This window comes from Nelusetta ayraudi, unplaced genomic scaffold, assembly GCF_046127955.1.
Source record: "Nelusetta ayraudi isolate G7.1 ecotype Tasmania unplaced genomic scaffold, CSIRO-AGI_Nayr_v1 ptg000136l, whole genome shotgun sequence".
In the NCBI taxonomy this organism is placed as follows: domain Eukaryota; kingdom Metazoa; phylum Chordata; class Actinopteri; order Tetraodontiformes; family Monacanthidae; genus Nelusetta; species Nelusetta ayraudi.
Genome location: NW_027466186.1, coordinates 2075520 through 2093743, shown reverse-complemented (window position 1 = coordinate 2093743; position 18224 = coordinate 2075520). Strand labels below are relative to the sequence as shown.

The 18224-nt window shown below is 43.5% G+C and overlaps 1 protein-coding gene and 1 long non-coding RNA gene across 6 annotated transcripts in view; both read left to right on the top strand.

The window, feature by feature from the left end:
• The first annotated feature begins 4072 nt into the window (after positions 1-4072).
• LOC142879563 (uncharacterized) lies at positions 4073-6397 on the top strand. The gene is made up of 2 exons (XR_012925322.1): positions 4073-5324; positions 5453-6397. It is a non-coding gene; the product is annotated as an uncharacterized LOC142879563 (long non-coding RNA).
• Positions 6398-7867: 1470 nt separating this feature from the next.
• Positions 7868-18224, top strand: part of znf236 (zinc finger protein 236) — a 37227-nt gene continuing 26870 nt past the window's right edge. Inside the window, exons 1-6 of one of the 5 annotated variants that reach the window (XM_076012913.1) lie at positions 10454-10600; positions 12259-12371; positions 13460-13624; positions 13728-13906; positions 14750-14880; positions 15694-15866. In XM_076012913.1, coding sequence (XP_075869028.1) covers positions 10549-10600; positions 12259-12371; positions 13460-13624; positions 13728-13906; positions 14750-14880; positions 15694-15866 — 813 coding nt within the window. In that variant the 5' untranslated portion in view covers positions 10454-10548. Of the gene's footprint in view, positions 7982-8530; positions 8632-10453; positions 10601-10806; positions 11428-12258; positions 12372-13459; positions 13625-13727; positions 13907-14749; positions 14881-15136; positions 15290-15693; positions 15867-18224 lie in introns of those variants that run through there. The other 4 variants (XM_076012915.1, XM_076012914.1, XM_076012916.1 and 1 more) reach the window with 4 other exon arrangements.

Genomic DNA, 18224 nt, shown 5'->3' with positions numbered 1-18224 from the left:
TGAACGACAGCGTAAAACACTTTGCGACGGTGATCTGACGACAGCAGGAGGAAGAAAAAGTGATCGCTGTCGTCCCGACCTCATCAAACTGCACCTCCTCATCGCTGCAGTCAACTTCCTCTTCCCTCCCGACTTCCTTTTGAACTGCAGGTTTTCTTGCCGGAGCTGCTTTCACTTCACGTTTTCGCCGTTATCGCCGTTTCTTTTAATGAGGCGGCTCAAGCGTCGGCCGCTAATGGTTTATGTGTCTTTGAGATAAGGACGCGCGCTGAATGGGGTAGGGGCGAAACCGGATAATTTGGTCACATCTGTGGAGTGTTTGAAGAGGAGCGGCGGCTCTCCCCGCCATTCATCTGACGTATCTAAACATCAGCCCGGCGTGATGCGCCCATAAATGCGGCGGAGTGAAAAATTAATGAGGTGTACTTTGTCAAAGGATCAATAATTTATTGCGGTACAACATTTCAACGCCTCCGCTCGAGTGTCTGGTCAGTTCACCCCCCCCCCCGCAAACCAATGTTATCTGGCCCATTTCAGCTGGCACGGCGGACACACATCAAAGTTTTCTGTTCTCTTGCTTCTTTCTTGCATTTTTTTTCCACTTTGGTGTCTCTGCCCCCCACCCTCCCTACACAACTCTCCTCCCACGCGCCCCACCCCCCACCACCCCCACGCGCCCTCCTCCCCGGCGTCTTTGTTTGAGACCTCCGTCCTCGTCCCCATTGTCATGTTAATTACCTGTTTGCTCTGTTTTTGCAGCAGCCCGCCATCCATCAAAGCGTCTCCCAGCTTTTCATCTCGCGCGGCGCATCTCCACCTGTAATTAGGTTTGGGGCTTGGGAGAAGATGGATTTTGGTGAGCGCCCCTGCAGAGGAGGAGGAAGAAGACATCAGGAAGTCGCTATACGGCCGTGCGGGGAACCGGCCGGCCTTTTAATGGTGTGATGTGTGTGTGTGTGTGTGTGTGTGTGTGTGTGTGTGTGTGTGTGTGTGTGATCCCACAGGTGTGCTCGTTTGTGCAGGCAAAAATAATCAAGGATCAGAAACAAACGTTTAATCGAAATTTAGAAAAAGCAATCGAAATGTAATCAAATGTAATTAGTTACATCACTTTGATAAAGTAATTGAAATAGTTACCCGCATACATTTTCAATAGGGTAACTTGTAACTGTAACCAACTGTATTTGTACCAACCGTGTGCATGCCCTGGAAGTGTTGCTCAAAGTAGAGTTGTAAACCAGTCGTGTCATATACATACAGTGTATATGTCTAAGTATGTCTTGCTTTTGGCAAGTCGCAGATAGTGTATGCCGCACAGCTGTGTGCACGAGGTGTGACAGTGTCAGTGTGTGTGTGTGTGGGTGGGTGGGTTTCTGGTGTGTATTTGTATATGCATGTCGTGGGCCGAGGAGAAGCCACAGCGGCGGTCAGAGTAATTTAGCATCCAGATGCGAGGACGCTTGAGGGAAATCAGCAGAGAAGACGGCCTCTGAGCAGCAGGGGATGGGCAAGCACGGCGTCACCATAAGGCCAGCGTGGGGAGGGATTATGTATTGAACAGCCATGTGGACCAAACAGATGGCCATTGATAAAAAACAAAACAACTTAAAATAAATAAGAAAATATCTGGCCATACAGGCGTGAATTTGCATCAAGGTAGTGATCAGTAATAATCAAAATTCATGACAATACCTTTTGGTTAAAATAAGAGGACAGAAAGAAGACAGAATACAAAGGTTGAAATCTAATCATTATTTGCAACACGTTTTGCAAATGTAAGTCTTGTCCAAAGCCTCAAGATAAGCTTTTGGTCCAGTTGGTTATTGTTTTTCCACACAGCGTCGCGGTGGAAGGACTAATGGGCTTTACATGTCGAACATACATTACATCTTTATTAAGTATATGGCTGCCTGCCTATGCTTCACATTGATTGGTTTTGTTGGTGTGCGGCCATCAGACTTCAGTGTGTGTGTGGAAAATTGCTCCTTCTGTTGCTTGCTTTCTCTACCACACTTCTCTGAACTCCCTTGCAGTCGCCCCTGTCCTTCCCCTTTGTTTCACCCTCTCGGGAAAACAAATTAAAAGATTCAGCATCCACGCTGTCACACAAATTGAACCAAAGCACGGTTCAGCTTGATCAGGGGTTAATTTTAGTTCAGACAGGGTCACTTTGTCAAAATGAACAATGCTATTATACAATCAAGCACGTTAGGTTTGGCGGTATGGTTCTGCTTGGGGTCCCCCCCCCCCCACCCACCCACCCTTTCCACGCGCTTGCGTGGAAAGCCCTTCCCGCCCTTCGCGAGCCATCGTGAAAGGCATCAGGCAGGGAGGGCAGCTCAGGTTCGGTCTGGGGACTCCCTCTCCCACGCGCTTGCGTGAGAGGCCTGGGCAGGAAGCTCTTCCTGCCCTTCACGAGCCATCGTGAAAGGCGACGCAGGGAGCCCAGCGGCAGCAACTACGAGCCAGCCGTGCAGAACCAGAGCGACAGAGAAAATGTTAGTTTTTATTGTGATGGAGGAGCAGGGGAGGAGGTGGGTTGTTCGATCGCCGGTGAAGAAGCAGAGGAAGATGATCAGCCACTTCTAAAGAGGCTGACCAATAGGAGCTGAGGGAAGTGATGTCAGCCTACAGCTAATTAGGGTCGCACAGCGGGAAATACTAATAAGGCTGACGTCGTGCCCTGTCAGAACTAACGCTTCGCTCGATATTTAAGCATAAAAATACCAGCTTGCAGAGCTTTGTCATTTTATCATTTTGCTGCAAATTCTAGATAGTGCAAAATACCCAGCAGCCCTCTTGGAAATTCTGTTTAGTTTGGGAGCGACTCATGACTTTGCAAAAAGACTCAGGCTTGTGATAACTGTAAAATGTTGTAATATTGGTTGTTTGATTTGATAAATAGGGATGCAGAATTCCTGCCGTGCTCTTGATGACTGCAAGTCTCCTGGAACGTCTATTTGACCCACAACAACAACAACAAACAAACTGATTCTAGAGCAGGGTGGACAAACCTTTTGACTGGTAGGCCACTAGTTTGCCCATGCCTGCACTAGATGAAATATCTGAAGACAGGGGCTCTGTGGTTTGTCTCCATATTGTGACATCATCACAGTTTATTTCTCAGTCTACCCTGCTACGCATGTGTGGCTTCTTGTGCTTTACTCGTCCACAGTGAAGCTGAATACTCTGTTTGTTTTTTACACTTCCACGTTTCACACCTTAAAAGCATTCTCGATGTCATAACAGCACAAATCTACACAAATGTGTGTGTGTGTGTGTGTGTGTGTGTGTGTGTGTGTGTGTGTGTGTGTGTGTGTGTTTACTTCCTGGTGTGTGCGTTCTGCAGGGACCGTCCATGCTGCCCTGTTGACCTTCAGCATGAAATGAAAAGTGTCTGATGCCTCTGGTGTGTTCGGAGGGGCTTTCTCTTTTTCCGAAGATGGACAGTCATGCATTATTGATCACAAAACACTCCTGCAATGGCATTTTATCTTTTAAGCACAGCTGAATCTTTGCTTTGTTGTTTTTTTTTTCTTTCTGTCTGAAGGATTTGCAGCTCATGCATGTTCCTTGTTGGCTGGCTGGCTGTCTGACTGCATGTTTGTTGTGGGTGATGTTTTGTTTTTGTCTTGTTTTTGTTTTTTTCCTCCTTTGCATCGCCGCACCCCCCTCCTACCCCTTGACAGCCCCTCCCATCCTTTACCTTCTGTTCCCCGTAGCACCCAGTGGGAGGCTAAACGGTAGATATGCAGAAACAGCTCCCTTATCGCCACATCCCTCTGCACTGCTGACAGAGAACTGCGCAAGACAAAAGACAAAGGTAGGCAGAGGCAAACTAACAGAGAACAATGGGAGGGTGAGACGCAGCCGGATGGTTCCGGCACCAACTCACATTCAGCAGCTCACAGCTGGCGGCGACACTACGGTGCGTTGCAAAGATCATGTTTCGATATAAATACATGCTCTGTGTATACTGATGTATTGAAAATACTTTTGCTGTTGATGATAGATGACAGATAGATAGACAGATAGATAGACAGATAGACAGATGGATAGATGGATAGATAGATAGATAGATAGATAGATAGATAGATAGATAGATAGATACTTTATTGATGTCAAGGAGAGATTCATGTTTATAGCATCTTGACAACGGAACTACCGTAATAAAAGTAAAATAACATAAAAAAATAAAATACAAAATATGACGCCGTACATACAGTATATACTGAACTGCTTGTGATATTACATTTAGTTTATTTTTTATTAAAGGTCTAAAGGTTGCATTTTGTACAGCGCAGTACAAATACATTTACCAAAAAACATATCTTGTGATACGATGAGTAATATCCTGGACTGATCCTGCAAAGCCCCATGTTATATACATTTTCATATCTCTGGATTCCAGTAGATCAGTCCGGCACGATTAATTCCTGGAAAACAAAATCTGATCTGAAAATATCTCGACAGAGTATTGAGCCCTCTGTTTACGACATCCTGCCAAAACTGTCGGTTTCCGCCTCCTGCTGGAATACATGCCTTGTTGAAACACGACAGATGCAGTGCCAATCTCTTGCTCCCCTTGTGACATCACAAAGGGAATGTTTATATGGGGACTCTATTGACATGATAGAGATATTGTTATCATTATTATTATTAGTAGTAGTAGTAGTAGTTGTGTAGTGGAAGTAAAAAATAATGACTTTGCATAATATGCAACCCCTAGGCTTCATAATTGAATAAAAAAAAGACCTTTTGAAAGAACAGTGGGAACAAAGTAACCTGCTGATACACTAATACAATAATTGGCTCATCACAGCAGCTTTAAAGCCCCACATGTGACGTTGTGCACAGCCTGTAAGCTGTGAACATCTTAACATACTGAATATTAACCACAGAGAACCGCATCTGAAACCGACTGTGTAATTTTAGATGGCTCGTGCCATTGTGTCATTTTTCCTACCAGTGCAGCCGTTCATATTGGGGAGATCGTCGCGAGGGTCGTCTGTTATGCGTTGTGCCTTGAATCTTTCCACTAAAAAAAAAAGCACGGTGTCTTGCTCACCGCGGTGAGACAGGAGAGCCTGCCGACCGCATTGTGTGCTGCTCGGTTCAGCTGTACCTCCCCGGTCCCCCCCTGCTGAGAATGGTCTCAGGGGAGGATGCCCGCGGTGGCCACGGCTGTCAGAAGCTGTTTCCGTGATGCCGAAGAATGATCGCTCTCATGGATCCAGGCAGCGATCCCTGACAGCGCAGAGGTGAAGACCGTGCCACACCTGGGAGAAGACGCCCGGCCACGCTGGAGAATGAAACGGAACAAGGTCACAGCAACAATTTATAGCCGGGGCCTTTGCTAAACATCATACATGAATATTAGATATGAATACCATGTTGCGTTGCTGTATTTATCACTTGTTTCATGACTGACTTGACCCGTCATCTGCCTCAGTGTGAAGTGACCAGAACAGCGAGGGGGGACCTTTTCATTCAGTGAATCAGAAAATCAGGCCTGGCTCGTGTCTCGATGGGTGTGTGGGGAAGCTCGTGTGTCACAGCTGCGAGGCTTGTTACCGTGAACGAGACCAGGAGTGCGACTCTCAACAACGCGAGCGCGGCGTGCCTCCCACAGACGTGTGCTTCCCGTCGAGCCTACACTCCCAGATCCCACGACGATCCTGATGATTGATGGCTCTCCTCTCGCTACGGTTGGATCGAAAAGAAAGAGGTCCACGGAGTCGACGGCGGCGACAAACAGGGAAGGGAACGGAAGGGAAAGGGGAGGTCAACAGTCCCGCAAGGTCACAGTGATGTCCAGCCTTTTGTTTTCAAGCTGTGAGATCAGTGCAGCTGTACAGCTGCCAGTGAACAAGCAGGGTAGCCGGTGACTTGGCAGGAACCAGTGTTATTACACAACATGCTCTTGGTTGGTTGCTAAGGCATGTAAAGTCAAGGGACTGATTCCGGTTAGTAAAAAAAATAAAATAAAAAAATTCGAAGAACTCCATATTTTCACCTGTCGGCCAGCATGGAAAGAAAGAAATGTTGCAGAGGCAAAGAGGCTGACATGCAGTCTAATTTATATTCTGCTAAAGATGCACACCCATATGCAACCCGTGTGCATCCACAGTTGACAGCTTGATGTTTGGTGTGCAGTGTTTTTACAAGATTAAAAATGTCTCTGGTTCTTATACGGATGATTGTTTTCTACAGTGCTTCATCATAAAACAAACTGAAATAACCGTGTGCTAGAGTCACGAGACAATACATTTCATACATAACTGCAACAGATAACACCATGTTAGCAAATGGCATCAGTTTTCATGTTCATGATAATCTTGTGTTATCTTTTTTCAATTAAAAACAGCTGTGTCGGAGACTATTGACAAAAGGAAAACTGTTTCCCCAGTGTTTGTAAACAGTGTCAGAATCATCGATGGTCTTTAGTTCAATTGGATTAGAGGCACTCTGGTTGACTAATGCCTTTAATTGCCAAAAAAAAAAAAAAAAAGACAGATGCTGCCGCTCATTTAAAAAGGATGAAAGCTAGGACAGGAATTTTAATAACACTTCCTCGGTACAGAAGAACACCTAAAGAATTAGAATCTCATAGATTTTTCATTACTTTTAACACCATTTGAGTCAGACTCCACAGTAAGTAGAAAGTTCTTGTGTCTTTGCCCACTTAAAATGCTACAGTTAGAGCTTTGATTGTTTGGCCTGTGTGCCCATTTACTGATAATCTGTTGTAACCTTCAATGCCTCACCTCTATTTGTTTTATTTGCTGTTCAAATGCTGTTGTGTTTCGGTGTTGTTGTTCATATACATATATATATATATATATATATATACACACATTCTCAAGAATGCTTTGATGCACTTGGGGACTGCACGGTGGCCCTTTGCTGCTCTAAAATATTACTACTTGTAATAACAAATGATACATTTCTTTATCCTGTGCCAAATGTTTTGATTTATAAATTTAATTGCCATTAATTTAATTATAGCAATGTGTAACACACACACACACACACACACACACACACACACACACACACACACTCTTAGCGAGACATTCTTCTATACACAGCTCTGTTCCCTCGGGACTTGTGGTCAAGACAAAGAGTGCCTATTCTGTATGATGAAAAAAAGAAACTCTCCTCACTTCCTGTCATTGTGCATCTATGAAAAGATCCCAAGTATGAACACAGAAAGGTATCTGGCGTGCTCTTTGAAAGTAGCCAGTCATCCTGCAAGTCAGCCGCCTTATGTTCAGCAGCACAATTCATAACCAAGTCGTTATCACGGTGACACACAGAGCAAAGCTGACAGAGACATGCGCAAAGTGTTCCTCCGCTACAGGAAGTATCAGGACAGTCGGTTTGTTGGTTTCTCCTGGAACGTCGACGGCCGTTAACGACCAAAGCCATTTATGACTCATGACTCCCTCTGCTGGACAATGTCTAGATGGCACGAAATACTCGACATTTGGTGACGCTGCACTGTAAAGCAAATAATTGCAAGAGATCTTCATAATGTGTTATTGTAGATACCTGCAGATGTTGACGCAGGGCAACTATCTTGTTTTTGTTTTATTGTTTTTTTTTTTTGTGCCACTTGCCTGAACTTGCCCACTGATTATTTTGTCAAAACAGCATTTGAAATAAATCTACATGGGGCTGTATATGACATCAATTGGTAATTCAGCTAAAACAAATTGGACAGAGCATCTGTGTTTTAAAGAGGCTGGTAGCGCTAACGCCATGTCTCATCTCTGCCTGCTTTCTGTCTTCCATCTGTCTTCAGAGGAAAGTCTCTTGAACTAAATTGTACTCTCGCTCTCTCTTGCTCTCACTTGGACAGATGTGGGAAATCTCAGTAATGGAGCGCTCAAACACAAAGTGCACTGTCTACTCTCAGATCTTCAACACGGAGAGCCAGCTGCGGAAGCACCTGCGTGAGTACGAGATCAACAACAAGGTGAGCGCAGCACCCAAGTGCCAGCATTCATGCCTGTAAAAGGACGAGTACTAATAATACAAGTTCAGGTATCAGAAAAGTGTGTTCTATGGTTCCTTGTTTTTGCTTTGCTGAAAGGGGCCTTGCGTTGGAGGATTATTAGAAATGTGTTTTTTGTATTGACTTTGATTTAAAATACAGCGTAAATAAATAAATAAATAAATAAATAGAATCTTCAGAGAAATGCACTTCATAATAGGGTCAGGTATCATAGATTACTTGGGCAGATTGTTGCCATCCATTCACCCAATTCCTGTGTCAAAATGTTTTCCAAATGTAGTATTTGTTCACCTGACAGACAACCTTCACACAACATGCCAGACTCTGAATTTATGAGACTAATTAGAGGCTTAATTAGAGTCTAATTAGCACAGTGTCTCTGTGGTAAAGCTGTAAGCACTCTGTTTTTTATGGCACTTGAACAACTCTTTAGCCAGTGTTGAAATGTAAAGCTGCGTTGTCTACTTTGAAGTTTATTTTTAAATTTTATTTATCTATTTATTTTTTTAGGAAATGGCGGGCATCAGGGTGTACACCTGCAAGACCTGCGACAAGGAGTTTAAAACGTCTCTGCACCTCAAGGAGCACATGAAGAGTCACACCAAAATGAGGTCAGGAGGGATCGCAGACCTCATTTGGTTTCATTTATCCGAGTCAGGAGGTGGTTGAAACAGGCTCCAACAGCTATTCGATGTCTAAGGAGCTATTGAAAGGCGAATGCATGTGAGTCAGAGTCTGATTAGCATCTGTAAGACTGAATACAGTGACACTAACAATGCTTTTTGCTTTGAGGTCAGTTCTTTAGAGCCAACTAACAGCAGGTTTTTGATACATAATTGATATAGAAGACATCAGTAAAGCCCGTTTTACATCGGTTATCATTATCATTATGTTATTTTAGATGTGACTAATATTCCAGTGCAGCCACGTTAGAGGCTGCTCGAATGGCTAATATTGGCAATCAGAATAGACTTTAGTTGGGCTTTTTTCCCCTTAAAGAACCCACTTCCTGCAGTGCCATTTAACAGTTAGAAAGTATTAGTTTTGTCATATCTCCTGTCTGGAACAGAGTGTACACCACAGACAGTTTCAAGAAGCATATATCCCCTGAAATAAGCCGATAACACAGGGAGGAGAGTTCAGTGTTGTGTGCAGGCTGGTAAAGAGGTGAATAAAACAACAAGGTCAACACATAAAACCTTGCAGCAACTGTAGCAACAGTTTGGACGGCTGACGGACTACTTTTGTGACTACCGAAAATGCTTTACAACGAGACAACTTTATCTCTGGTGGACTGAACGCAAGAGAACTGTTGCATCACTGGCGTAGGTTAGAGATCATAAAGAACTCTCCCCACTATTACAATTACCACAACTTTGGCAGCCAGCAGTGACATTTAAGGTGACTAAAATAGAAGCTACTTAGGGTAGTCACTGTAGGTGCTGCTGTTAGTGGGCAGTCAGTCCGCAGCCTCTGGATCAAGCAACTAGCTGCTGTTGGGTATTTGGATGAGTGTTCCGCCTTTTGTCATGATTCACCATCTGAAAGCAAAAAGGAGCACTTTGTTGGTTTCGTGTGTTTTACTTTTAATCCACAGCCTACGCTGTGTATCTGCCAATGTTTAACAGTCTGAGGTGTAACATTTTTTTGATGGCCCTCAATGAGCAAAACCATTTACAACTCTTGATTTCCTCTGTTGGATAACAAAATATACTTGTGTTTAAACTGTTTAGAACTGACCTTCAAAAAAAATAAATAAAAAGAATTTGATGTGTAGGCAGCCAATACTAAAGTGAATGAAGTATGAAATAGGTTTAGAATTGAAAACAATAAAGACCCTTTATAACTTCACTTTATAAACTTCCAGTGTATTAAACATCAGTCATTAATATTCAATACTAATTATGCCATTATTAATTTGTAAATTGGATAATGGTAAAGTTGGAAATATATAATTGTTAAAATTAATTTGTACAAAGCAAACCTTAATTTTTCATGGTTTATTTTCCTAGGCACAACATAAATGTGGTACATTTCGTAGGACGTTGTTTTCTTAAAATAAAAAAAAATAAAAAACACAAATGACCTATTTACATTTTTATTCTATGAACTCAAAAAAAATAGTTTTTCTCATGTGTTCCCTCAACAGAAAATAGGCTTTGCAAAGTGAGTTTAAGATGTAGTTGCTCCACAATAAAGAGCTGGGGTGTATTTTAATGATACCAATAATTTCCTTTTAGTTACTACATTAATCCGTGTTGTTTCATAGAATTGCAAGATTATAGCCAGATGATAAAATATTAAAAAAAAAAGTTCTGCGTCTTCGATCATTGGCAGTTTTGTTGCACGCTGTGCAACGTGGGGCACGATGCCAAACATGACGTGTGTGCTGCTTTTCGGTCGGTAGATGTCTCCCTACTCCGGGTAAGCTGTGTGTCTTCTGAGGTACCAGCGGTGTCTACCGATGAACGAGTCGCCATTTTGAAAAACAAATCGTTCACAGCACACCCACTCCGAATACTGGAACTATGCCGCGGGGCCGGCCTCGCAAACTGAGAGTTCAAAGCAGCGACGAGACAGGTAATAAGTCCGAAAAAGGGACGAATAAAAAGTACAGAATATAGGCTTTCCAAAAAACCCCGTATCGTCTAGTCAAACTCGCCGGGCTCTTTAATAACAACATTTCAATGTGGTGGATATAGTCCCCGGATATAGTATTGCGGGTGGGCTTTGCTTTGTGCGGCGAAGGAGTGATTGAGGCGGAATGATATTAATAACATCTCGGTGCCTCCTCTTATTGGCTTCCAGTCTAAATTGGTGCCCGTGAGAGCAAGAAGTGCGACGTTGTGCAGTTGCGGCCGCTCTGTTGTTTTTGCACTTGAGTGCAGTTTTTAAACGATATTCGTTACTAGCCTGACGTTGCTAACTAGCCCGCTCCGCTTCCGCTAGCTTGGAAGCTAACATGCCGAAACGTTGGCCATTGTTGTTTATCTCGCTCGGCACAGCGGCGTGGTGGCTGTTCACATGTCAACGGTCGCAGCCCGCCCGTCAACGTCCCTCTCGCTCCGTTCAGTTGCGCCCCAAAGTCACTTTGCCCCGCCAGTATTTTGCTGGTACGAACGCTGGATCGCGACATTAATCTGGATTAGAGATGACGTTAAAGTTGAGCAAAGTGAAACGAAACACGATTCCCCCCTCTGGAGGGGACGCGCACGATCTAAACACATCAGCGCTGACACAAAATGAGAAAAATGTGCCTCGGGGTTATTTGATGCGACTCTGTCCTGGCGATGCCCCCACTGTGACAGATGTGCCGGTGCGACAAAGCTGATGGGTGACAGCGGCAAAACTATCATCACAACCTGGGTAGAAAATGCTTTGCTCGATTTCATGAATACAGATCAATGGTGTGTCACAGCAGGATGTCCCCACGTTTTCCAACGCGTATGATCGTGTAACGTTTTCGCCCAATAGTTTTGGATTCATTATGCTAGTTTCAGTTCAACCTTGTCTTTAAAACGTGCTTGTTTTTCTGTTGAACCATATCAGCGGTTCAACAGTCATTGAATTTTAGAATTTTTAAAAAAATTGTGCTGCTGCTGCTGCTACTACTGCTACTACTACTACTACTACTACTACTACTAATAATAATAATAATAATAATAATAATAATTTAGGCAGCCTGAAAGTGTTTTGTTTCTGTAGAGTTTTGTTTTTGTTTTCATAATAATCATGCCAGACTGGGATAGAAAAATAAACATTTGAAAATATCCAGTCAATATGACCGTAAAGTGTGCCATTCATATATATACAGCGATTGCTTTGCTTATTGATATATACGCAATAATAATTTTTTTAAAAAAGTGGTGATGCCACAGCATTTTAAAGCAAAAACGAGTGAAAAGGCCACACCACACTTCTGTTTGTGTTACATTTTTGATGCAGATTTAGCTCTGTGTTTTTATTCGTGCAGCATATTTGAGCTGAAAGAAACCTTTGCTTGCCAGTTGATTCGTTTTACTGCATTCAGACAGCACAACCAGCCCTTTGTTTGCACTAGTTTGTAATTCAGGCCTAATTGGACTTTTCACCTTTATCTTAAAAATGGGGGTGGGGTAAAAATGGCATCATGCCACAACTCTGTCTGCATTCTGTCCTCAGTGTTTGAAAGTCTCTTGAAGCAAACTGAAAGTATTCTTGTTTCGCCCTCCTCTGTCTCTGTCTCACTTCTTGGCCAGATGTGGATCCCAGTGACAGTAAGGGGAAAATGGGGGGTGATGGAGACCCTCAGATCTTCACCACTCCGAGCCAGCCTCAGAAGCACGCGCGTGATCGTGCTATCAACGATAAGGTGAGCGCAGCACCCAAGTGCTTGCATTCATGGCTGTTAGAAGACATCAAGTGCAAGTCCAGGTGCCAGAAAAGTGTTGAATCGTTATTGTTTGTTTGGTGCTTGTTTTTTCGCTTTGCTGAAAGGGGCCTTGCTCTGCTATGGAGGATGGTTGGATTTTATTTTTTTATATTTTGTATTTATCTTTAAAAACATAAATATGTATTCAGTGCATATATAAATAGAATCTTTAGAGAGAAACTGTTTTGCTTCTGAATTTGTATGCCTATAAAAGCCTGACAACTTTATGAGAGTTTAATTAGACTTATGAGGACCATAGTGGAGGACCATAACCCTCTGCTGCAATGTGCTCTCGCATCTTTGTGTCAAAGTTGTAAGCGCTCAGATTTTATGGTCCTATAATCCTTTGCCCAGTGTTGAAATTTAAAGCCCCGTCGTTGCTGTTGTTTACCTAGAAGACTTGGTGAAGGTCTGTCTCAATATTGGTCTTAACAATTGTTCTCATGTAACAAGTTCTCAACATGATTCATGGTCTCGATTACTTCTCAAACCTCTCATTCCCAGCAGCATGAACCTCTATTTTATATTATTCTTCATACAGTATGTCTCATGTGTGTCCCTGTATTTCGTCAACGGGGGTGATAAGATGAGTAAATAAGCCCAGCCCGATTAAAGACTATTGATTAAGTTGACCTTGACTCCAAAAAATTAGACGTGTTGGCTTATTTGACATAGTTAACAGAATGCATTTCATTTATTGTTTTATGTCAAAAACCCCAAACTTGAATTCTAACTTAATTGACAATGAACTGCATTTGCCTGGTTCTGCATGCACAATTTAATTTCTGTGCTCAGATTAGTCCGCGTTTGAATATGTTTCCTTTGATCTTGGTAGATAGATACTAAAAAAGTCCTGCAGTTTGCATCGACTGTGTCACCAGATGGTTCAGAGGTTTGTTACTGCTCCCCTGAACTATTAACACTGCAGTGTGTCATTTTTATTGCTCTCCTTATGTTCTAATTACCCTCCTCCGGTAACCGGTAAGATGCCATAAAGAACCTTTGACTCATTTCTCTCCCTCTTGCAGCCTCATCGATGTGACCAGTGCCCGCAGACGTTCAACGTGGAGTTCAACCTCACCCTCCACAAGTCCACACACAAAACCTCCGACTTCACCTGCCCGGTGTGCAATAAAAGGTTCTCCCGCATCGCCAGCCTCAAATCTCACATCATGCTGCACGAAAAGGAGGAGGTCAGTAGTCCAGCCGGCCGTGCGCGAGGCCATTGCCTTTTACTCCCCTCTAGCAGTGACCACTGTCGACTGCGTCCTCTGTCTTCCAAACTCAACACTGCAGAATCTGATCTGCCCCGAGTGCGGCGATGAGTTTGTCCTGCAGAGCCAGCTGTCCTTGCACCTGGAGGAACACCGCAAGGAACTGGCGGGCGTCAGGGTGTACACCTGCAAGACCTGCGACAAGGAGTTTAAGACGTCTCTGCACCTCAAGGAGCACATGAAGAGTCACACCAAAATGAGGTCAGGAGGGATCGCAGACTCCATTTGGTTTCATTTAGCAGAGTCAGGAGGTGGTTGAAACAGGCTCCAACAGCTATTCGATGTCTAAGGAGCTATTGACAGGCGAGTGCATGTGAGTCAGAGTCTGATTAGCATTTGAAAGACTTAATACAGTGACACTAAAAGTGTTTTTTTTCTTTTTAGATCAGTTCTTTAGAGTCAACTAAAAGTAGGTTTTTGATACATAACTGACACGGAAAGCATCAGCAGAGTCTGTCTTACATCAGTTATTAATATTCTGTTATTTCATACATGATTATGTGATATTCCAGTGCAGCCTTTGTGGATGCTGCTCTAATATCTACTATCTGCAATATTTATTTTTTTTCCCGTCTAAAGAAGATGATTGCTCTGCCGTTCAACAGTTAGAACGTATAGTTTTGTCACATCTCCTGTCTGGAACAGAGTGTACACCACAGACAGTTTCCAGCAGCATATGTTCCGCCCTGAAATAAGCTGATACACAGGGAAGAGAGTTCAGTGTTGTGAGCTGGCCATAGATAACCAAGGTCAACACATAAAACCTTGCAGCAACTGTAACGTGTAAGTAAATAAAGTAAGTTTTGATGTGATCTTACTTTATTCACTCACTGGCCACTTTATTAGCTACCAGTTACTAACCAAGTCCACCTGCATAACAATGTCTAATATCTGATTTCATGTGTTGAAAGTTGCAATGTATTTAAAAAAAAAAAAAAGCAGAAAATGTTAAAATAAACAATGAAATACCTGCACTATGCCAAGTTGATAAATGCTGCACATTTCTTGCATGTATAACCTCGGTGTGTGTTTCCTCCCTGGCAGGCCCCTGTCTTCCAGTTCCAGGAATTACAAGAAGAACATCGACCGCAGCGGCTTCGCAAACAGCTGCCAACACTGCGGAAAGGCTTTCAAGAAGCCCAGTCAGCTTGTCAGGCACATACGAATACACACAGGTGAGAAGCTCGTTGTGTGGTGTGGTGCATCGAAAAGTTTCCCAGTGAGCCCTCGATATCGTTTCAAGCAACCGAGTCTCATGATTGTCTTTTTGAACCAAGACCTGCTCTGATGAGTTTTTCCTCATTGTCTTCACAACAAGATATCAGCCACTCCACAGCTTTGTCACTCAGCGTCAGGTTCCGCATGCAGTCTGAAGTTCACTACTGTTGAACGCCGAGTCTGGGTTCAGCCAAGGTTAACAGCAGTTCCCACCCAGATGTTTTCTGCTCATCAGCCACGCGTTAATTTGTTTGGCTGGCTGACTGTGTGACTAATTCCAGATGTAGTCGGTTTCTCTGCACCTTGTAAATCTGAGCCGCTCGTGCGCTGATGAGGGAGAGAGCCACTCGAGGAGCACAATGTCCGGTTGGAATATTTTTTTTATTCACTCCTATCACGTACATTGGTGTTCATAAATTTGCACACCTACTCTGGGTCGCCTCTCTTCAGGCTTCACAGTGGCTGCAAAAATATCTTTAAATACCTCTGCTTATAAGTTTAGGGCCATGTGTAGAGGAGAAAGTTATTATAGTTTCATGATTGTTTAAATATCTTCTGCTCTCAATGCACAAGCCCCAGCAGTGCCACTTTGAACAAAGAGCAGTGGTTAATAGCTTCTAATATTCACTCCGAGCCTTCAGTTGTTAGCTTTAATTCTGAAGTGAACATTTTAATTTCCAACGACCCTCCTGTGGAGTCTGACCTATGTTTGATCCTGCCTTGCTCTCTCTCTTTCTCTTCCTCTCTCTCTCTCTCTCTCTCACTCTCAGGCGAGAGACCCTTCAAGTGCTCGCACTGTGGCAAGGCCTTCAACCAGAAGGTGGTGCTGCAGACTCACATGGCGAGACACACGGGCGAGAAGCCTCACCTCTGCATGTTCTGCCCGGCCTCCTTCTCCCAGCGAGGGAACCTGCACTCCCACGTCCAGAGGGTTCATTCTGAGGTGAGAGCGACAAACTGCTGCGTTGCAAGGTGTCTCCCTCAACAACTCACAGCAACGTCTGCGAAACACACTCTTGGAAACGTCTCTGCATCTTCTAACTGCGATGGTCAGCGTTTTGTAACCTGTCCACTGTGGAATCTCTCCTTATTACGAGAGTTATGTTTTTATATGTGGTCCTTGCATGATGATAAACGTGACTTATGAGCGTCGGCTTGGCCCGCAGGGTGCCAGGCTTAGTTGTTTTTCCTCTTGCTTTTCCCAAGAATTGTTTGTTTTTAATGGGAGCCCCCTCCTCCTACAGATCAAATAACCAGCCTTCCTGCTCACACCTTGCCTCTTTCACTTCAGCGGGGCAGCTTGATGAATTGCTTGTCAGCGGGGAAACGTACTGAGATGAAATTGCAGCTCTTTGTTTGTCCTCTAAGTCCATTCATCCTTTTTATTTTTGGAAGACCTCAGATCATTTATCCGTTCTGCTTTTCAGTTCAGTGTCGGTCCCTTTGCAGAGATCTGTCTCTCTGTGAAAAGACCTCCTTTGTGGCCGAGTGGTAGAGACTCTTTAAAGTGGATTAATTGGGGCGCTGATGCCTCAGTGGATTTGCAACGTCTAATGTACAAGGAGAGCTTCCAGCTCTGTGATCCACATCACAGGAGACGCGGCGGACTGCTCATCAGGGCTTCTGAAGTTTGACTTATGCTTGAACATTAAGTCCCATACTTACTAGTCATCAAAGTCCTATTAAGTAGGATGGGATTTCGGGGTTCATTCAGGATTTCGATTTGATGGCGATTCGATGTCCCTTCTTAAATATCTCCATGAGCCCAAAGAGGTGCAGAATCATTCTGGGAAATCGAGCATTATCTCCAAAATGAGAGGCAGATGACTGAGACACAGAAATGCTGACCGTATGCAGTCCTTGTGGAAGTATCATTGACCTGAGATTATTCACTCAAAGTCTCCCAGTTACTCCTCGGTGCTTCAAAGAAGCACGGGGCATGACACTGAAATTAATTGTATTTCTGTATGAAATGCATTGCTTTTAGCAATTACGCATGATAATAGTGTCAGTCTATCCCCCACAGGTCTCATGTTTATTTTCTGATGTGCTGGAAATTGTGCAGCATTCAGTAACCAAGTTAGCCTCCTTGAAATTAAGAGTTTAAAAAAAATCATATTTTACACAAACTTCACTTTGAAGAGATTTTCTTGCTAAAACGTTTTATTTTCTTTCTTTGGACTTTTGTTTGTTGCATGTATAATGGCCAAAATCTTTGCATGCTTTATCTGAGTTCTACATTTTACAGCTCCAGCGGGAGCCAGTAATTAAATCATCACTGAAAGCCCCGCAGCAGGACTGTTTGAATAATGTATCCATTTTTACACTATCCACATAGCAGATGCATCATTTCCTTAAGAAAGGATGATGGATGAAATATTATGTTAATCAGTTATTATCTCGGCCTGCTCCCGTTTCTGTTTATGCAACACAATATTGCAACAAACAATTTGCCCGACTATTTATTTACTAATATTCTTCACTTTATAATATCCGTCACATCGCCGACATATATACCGATGTGCAAATATTGTTGTTTACGCCGTAGTATGATAAATCGAGGTCGGTCCTTTGTCACCTTGACGAATGGTCCTCGCTTGCACAGGTTGAATTATAATGTGATGTACGACTCTCCAAGGTGAGTCCACATCGGCGTTGTCTGAGAGTGAATGTGTCGAACCTCTTGAGCGGCCTTATCTTATCTTCTTCCCCATTTGGCTGCTCCCTTCAGGTGCTGCAGCCAATCCCGTGTCTCCATATACAGCCGATCTTCTGCGTCCTCGTCTCGCGCGATAACTAATGTCGCATTCTCTTTGACTAAATAAATACACAAATCTCTTTTGTCGTCCTCCAGTCATCCTACCTCAGCATCCTCCTTACTGACGTATTTGCTATTCCTCCTCTGAACATGTCCAAACCGCCTCACTCTGGTTTCACCTCCAAAACATCTGACCTGCTCTGTCTGTCTGACGTCCTCATTCCTGATCCTGTTTGTCCTGGTTTACTATTAGGGAGAAGATCAACAGTTCTAATCTCCTCTACCTCCTGCTGCTCTGGCTCCAGTCTTTTCCTCAGTGTTTCTAAACAATGCAGTATCAATGCTCTCACAACTGTTCTGTGCACTTGTCTTTTCCTTCTTGATACCCTTCCAGTGCACATCACACCTGACACTTTTCTCCAGCAGTTCCAACCTGCTGGCACACACTTTGCACCACACTCTGTGTTGCTCTGGACTGTTGACCTGCGCTGTTTGAGTGCAAGTCAAGTCTGAACTTTGCCATAAAAATATGCAAATAGAAGA